Source organism: Merops nubicus, unplaced genomic scaffold (assembly GCF_000691845.1).
Source record: "Merops nubicus isolate BGI_N331 unplaced genomic scaffold, ASM69184v1 scaffold8656, whole genome shotgun sequence".
NCBI lineage: Eukaryota > Metazoa > Chordata > Aves > Coraciiformes > Meropidae > Merops > Merops nubicus.
The window spans coordinates 16,530-22,069 of record NW_008615581.1 but is presented as its reverse complement, the minus strand read 5'-3'; the positions used below and the strand labels follow the sequence as shown (position 1 = coordinate 22,069).

Sequence of the window (5,540 nt, the reverse complement as noted above, 5' to 3'; positions counted from 1 at the left end):
CAGCAGGAACTGGAGTAAGATGTGTACTTAGATATACTGATGATAAGCCTGATTTAAAAAATGAGATAAATTACATCAGGCTGAGATGCTGTGGGGGTGGAGTGGATTACTCGTAAATTTTAGAAAGCTGAAATTAATTTTTAAATTCATATAACCATCTTGGAAAAATCAGCATTTATATACCAGTGCCAGGAATTTGTATGAAGAATTTAGACTGATGGCCAAAATTCATGGTTGGCTGGGAAAGGAGAGGATTGGCAGGTCTCCATAGCACAGAGAAACAAGTTTTCCATATGCAATCTGTTTTCTCCCATTTGACAGCATTACTGGTTTTACTGTTGTGAGATTAGTAAAAATAGTCATTGAGTGCTTTTTTTAGCAACCTTTTAAAAATCTTTCAGCATTTTGTTTGGCTGTGTGTTCTGGTTTCCTTTCTCCTGCAAAATCCTGCTTAGTATTTGGAGGCTCTTTCTCTTTGTTTTATTCTCTTATCAGAGCAAATTTGTGCATAGCTGTTTTTTCTTGGAATAAATATTCAGGAAAATTAGGAAGAATTTTTCAGAAGTTACTTCATTTCCAGTTTGGGTAGTACTTTTATTTTCCCATTCACCTTGTCTCTGTCTTGAAGTAATGTCTTCATCCTTTGTGATTTTTACCTCCAAAATGAGTGTTGACACAGTTTGGAAGGAGAAGATAGGACTTGGCAAGACACTGTCAGTATAACCAAAAAGTTTTGTGAAAAGTATTTGCCTTATGGTCCTTGTAGATCAGTATGTAGAACTGATCTGATACTCTGCAACCAACAGATTCTCAGGAAATGAAAAAAAAACCCAAAACTCCTTACATGGGGTTTTTATCTTGAAATAAAAAATACTCTGTAAATCCTGGAAGAATCTTCTCATATATGTTTGTATAACTTATAAGATACAAACATAAAAAACCTATTATGTCCCTTATTAACAGAGCCCTTAAGGGGGAAAATATTGTCAGGTATGAGATAAGGTGAGTAGCATGACAGTTTAGTCAAACTAGGCATAATACCTGCATCTAAAAATTATATGTATGTATATTTGATATATACTTAGATACAGGCATAATCTGTAAGCATAATAGATGTAAGAACTTCAAGTAGCAACAGTTTGGTGATAACAGTTCATTCAAAAGGCTGCCCTTCAAGGTTGATAGTTTATTTTGCTTTTATTTGATGGAGTAGCACTAGGGTGGTGTTTGGAGCTTTTTTTTGAGACAAAGCCTTCCAACAGATTATAGAAGAAAGAAGGGTTAAGGTGTAGTAAGATGTTTGTACCCTCTCAGCAATACTTGATGGAGTTTCCAAGTTAGCTGAAGGTGGCTTCTGACACCACTGAGTTAAGAGGTGCTTGTCTCAGGTGACTCAGATTTCCACTTGGTTGACCATAAGAGATTTTCCTTTTCCACTTTAACAATGCTGGTAAACTTTTTTGCAAGTTACCTCACCCTGTCACTCATCTTCTCTCCAAATCTTGGGGTGATGAAGATGTGGGAGGCAACAGCTGAACTGGAAAGAGTACTTCATAATTGTCCTGAGTCAGACAGCCAAATCCAGCATTTCAGACTGGCAAGCAGCGTGCCAGGAGGAATAAATCCTTTTTGCTATGTCCTGGATCTCTTCACCCACTCCTAACAACTTCATCAGCTAAAAACTAAGCAGAGCAAACTGTGAAATTTAATGAGTTGAGACCTGCTCAGGCGTATTTGCTGGGAATAACTGAACATGGTGATTTAAGAAGAAGGGTAGTGGAAAATCTGTAACTACATCTTTTATTCCTATTAGTTTTGATTGTGTGAAGTTACCGTGTAATTGCCCCATTTGTCTGAATGATCTTTTTTCCTCCTAGCTAGGTTACTGTCATCATCTTGTTCAATAAAAGTCTATGAATGATATGTACCAAACACGTGGCTGTGGCTGGTCAGGATGATGTGCACAGCAGATCACCAGAGCATGTACACAGAACGATCTCTTCACATTTCCATCGTAAAACTTGGATTTGGGAATATATCCCTAGCTGAAATTTGTTCACACGTGGATTTTATATTTAAGCTTTGTGGTGGCAGGGTTTTTATTTCCTTTAATTTTTATGCTGTAGTTTTAACTGTAAGATTCAGATTGCCACGAATTAGGCAGTTTTTAATTTTGTTTTCATACTTGGAATTTACTTACATTTCTGATGACTATGATTGGCATAAAATCATTTATGTGCCTGGTTCTTGGGCATTATGATAGGCTTATTTTTGCTGGATTCTGATTTTTATCCTAAAGAGGATGACTTTCATGGAAGACCAAGATTTTTGTAGGCTCTTTTCTGTGTTGTATTTTCTTCTATACGTGTTTCCAAGTATTTTGTAGGCTTAGGTTAATAGGATTACAGAAATACATATTACAAAAGAAGTACTGTAGGGGAAAATTAGTATACAGTTAAGTGTTAACTTTGCATACTTTGCTTTCTTCAATCTTAATTACATTTGATACTCAGTGATAATAATTAAATTAGCTGATTCTCCTTCCTAGCCAGAAAGTACCTTGTGATGTTTATGAGTGAACATGTGTTTGTTTCATAACAAAACAAAGATATCCAAATCCCCTTGACTGTCATGCACTATAATCATGAAGGTCCTGTATAAGTACTTGTGTCAGCTGTCTGAATGATGGGGTTTTGACATCTGTAAATATCTGGTTAGTATTTCCAGTGTTCAGCTCTCTTGCACATGAATCCATAATCAGCATTTTGCTAGAGGGGATGCTCCACTTCTGGTAAGACATTGGAGATTTCTTCATGTATACTGTCATTAGGACAAAAGCATTCATGATTGAGCAGGGCTTTTACTGTTTCACCACAATCTTGTAAAGAAAATAATCTGGAAGATAGGATAAGAACATTGCTAATACCTCCCTCCAGTAAAAAGGATATTACAAGTGGAGTATACTTGGATGGACATGTTTTAATCAAATTTATGATTCACAGAAGTGTATGTCCAGCCCACAGAACAACAGAAATAGGAATTCAACTTTCTCATTTATCTCTATGAACCAAGTATTTTCCTCTTTCTTTTATCTGCTCTTTAGTGAAGTTGTCTCTGAAAAAGCCAGTCTTGTGCAAATGGAGTGCTACTTTCTAACACTGAAATAACAAATGTAGTAAAGCAAAACTTCTGTCAGTGAAACCTTACAATTAATAACTGTCCCATCTGTTAGTAATGTTTTGCCTGGAGCCAACAGCTGTCCCTAGCTCTCAACTACACAAGAGATGCCTGTGCATCGAACTCTTAGAGGGGTAGTGCTTTTATGAATTTTTGATTGCTGTCTAGCATTTAGTCTCCTGCTGATACTTTCTTGTTAACTTGCTGAGCACTGTTACCCAGATGTGATGACAGGCATGGACTTTTCCAGACAGGTTAAGTGAAATTACATGGAGGGCAATAGCAGTGTAGGGATGAAAGGCCTGAATTCATCACCCCAGTTAAAGCCTAGAGGTTGCCTGGGCATGGGCTGGTGTGTCTCGCATTAGTTATCCTGGGGAAGAGCTGAGGTTGGCTTCCAGAGTGTGCTGGGGAGGGGGCTGGAAGAGATGAGGGACAGGGAGGGCTGGGGGGCAGTGAGGGGCCCAATGTGTGTAGGAGGGCCTCAGGACAGGGTGCCCACAACAGTGAGTTCCAGTCTTTGCTGAGAAACTTTATATTTTTATATAGAAATTATTTTATGTTGTGCATTAAAATTCAGCTTTTAACAAAAAAATTAAGGTGTTTTAAATATGCCTATGGTTCAGGATTCTGTAGGTGATAGGAGGTGGGCAGTAGATCCCAATGAAATGAAGACAGGTTAAAAAAAAAAAAAAAGGCAAGCAGAACTTGGTGATCTGAGTCTGGATTCAGCAGCTGTAGGGGCCTGACTAGTCTGTTGGGGCTCATCAGTCTGGCTGCTTGCTCTGAGAAGCAAGCTGGCTTCTCTCTCCTGAAGGATGTCTTCTCCAAATCACATGCCTCTAGAAATGATGTCCGAACAGCAGCTACTCAGGAGATGAGAAGCGACAACGCAGGTTAATAACTCAAAGCAAGTGAGCGATTTGTACCTCTCCGTAACTCACCTGCCCCGTTTTGTCCACAGAACCTGCAGTGGGCCCGTGACGTGCTGCTGGGCAGCGGGGTGCCATGGCAGCAGCTGAAGCACATGCCTGCACAGGGCCTCTTCTGCGAGAGGAACAAGACGAATTTCTTCAACGTAAGTTGACGGAGCCGGTAAGCGCGGCCCTGCTCCCAGCCATCCTCATCTGGGAGCGCTGCGGCGGGACGCTAGTGTGGCACTCAGCAAAGGCACGTTAAACAAGCCATGAGCAGCTAAAGGAAAGGCAGGATTATATTACAGAGATATTTACTGGGCTTTTCCTTTCTTGAAAGGAATCATGTTAGAAGGGTTATTGCTAATGAGCTTGAGAAGATGGGGAGAGAAGCAGCGACATTTCTCAGTTATGCATCATTTACCATAGACTCGATGGTTGAGCCCTCTATAAAAATTCTAATTCTGTTTATCTTAGTTATCCTGTTGTTTGCTGTTTCTCAACTAGGCTTGCACTTCTCATGATAAAAAATAGTGTTAGTTGCTCTAAGAAATCTCTCGAGTTGGAAGGAGCTTCCTTGTATTCAGCTTTTGTAGTGAGTGTTTCCAAGTCCCACAGTGTAATAGCAGCACTGTTGTGCAGACTGTCCCTGTGTCTGTGATACCATCTTCGGGTCTACAGGGGTGTATGTGCCTCTCAATGACATGGGACACAGAATACTTCTGAAACTTAAATGAGCATTTTTCTGTCAAATTCCCTGCTATGATTGTGACTTAACACGTTGCTGTTGTCTTCAGGATCTTTGGCTTTTCTGTGGTATGTTCTATGTTTTTGTGCTTTCTGCTCTTTTGTGATAGGATTCCGTAGCTGTTTTGTGGCTTGCAATGTGTGGAGGGAACCTGGAGGTGTTCTGTTGGTCTGTTATATGGTTGCCTGTGGTTGCAGTAAAAGAATTTTATGTCTCTGCTTTCCCATCCTGTGCTTCTGTTTTAATATTTCAATTGTAAAATTTATTTCCATTTTATATCTGTTAATATTTGTCTTCATTTCTGCTGCACCCCTGTACAGACTTTAGTTAAGTATAAGGCGAGTGGTCTCTGAGTATAATCCCTCAGATGTGTTGAACAACTGAGGAATACTGACTGGTTCAAAATTTTATCATGGATCAGTTTGCAAAAGGAGCTTCTACATTCTGTCTTCCTGGATAGATGTTTTGATTAACAAATACTGTTGTCATGGCTTTGTTCTGGTTATTTCTCTGCAATATCTGCCTGCTTTCCCTGCAAGAATCCTGCAGTGGGTTTAACACTTCAAGGTGGTGAATACTTCAGCTCATATCCAGATAATACAAGTTTTCTTGTAGAATTTAATGAAATTATTCAACATACTTCAAGTCAAGTGTGAACTTTGCATGATCAAGGCTGACTTTTTCATCATTGCAGATGTGCA

The 5,540-nt window shown here is 39.4% G+C and overlaps 1 protein-coding gene across 1 annotated transcript in view; it reads left to right on the top strand.

Moving 5' to 3' along the window:
• The window catches only part of CABIN1 (calcineurin binding protein 1), a gene marked incomplete at both ends in the record, with an annotated part of 45,516 nt that extends 41,261 nt beyond the window's left edge, over nt 1–4,255 (top strand). The window contains one exon of the mRNA XM_008942560.1: nt 4,142–4,255. Coding sequence (XP_008940808.1) covers nt 4,142–4,255 — 114 coding nt within the window. The remainder of the gene's footprint in view (nt 1–4,141) is intronic.
• Between the last annotated feature and the right edge of the window lie 1,285 nt (nt 4,256–5,540).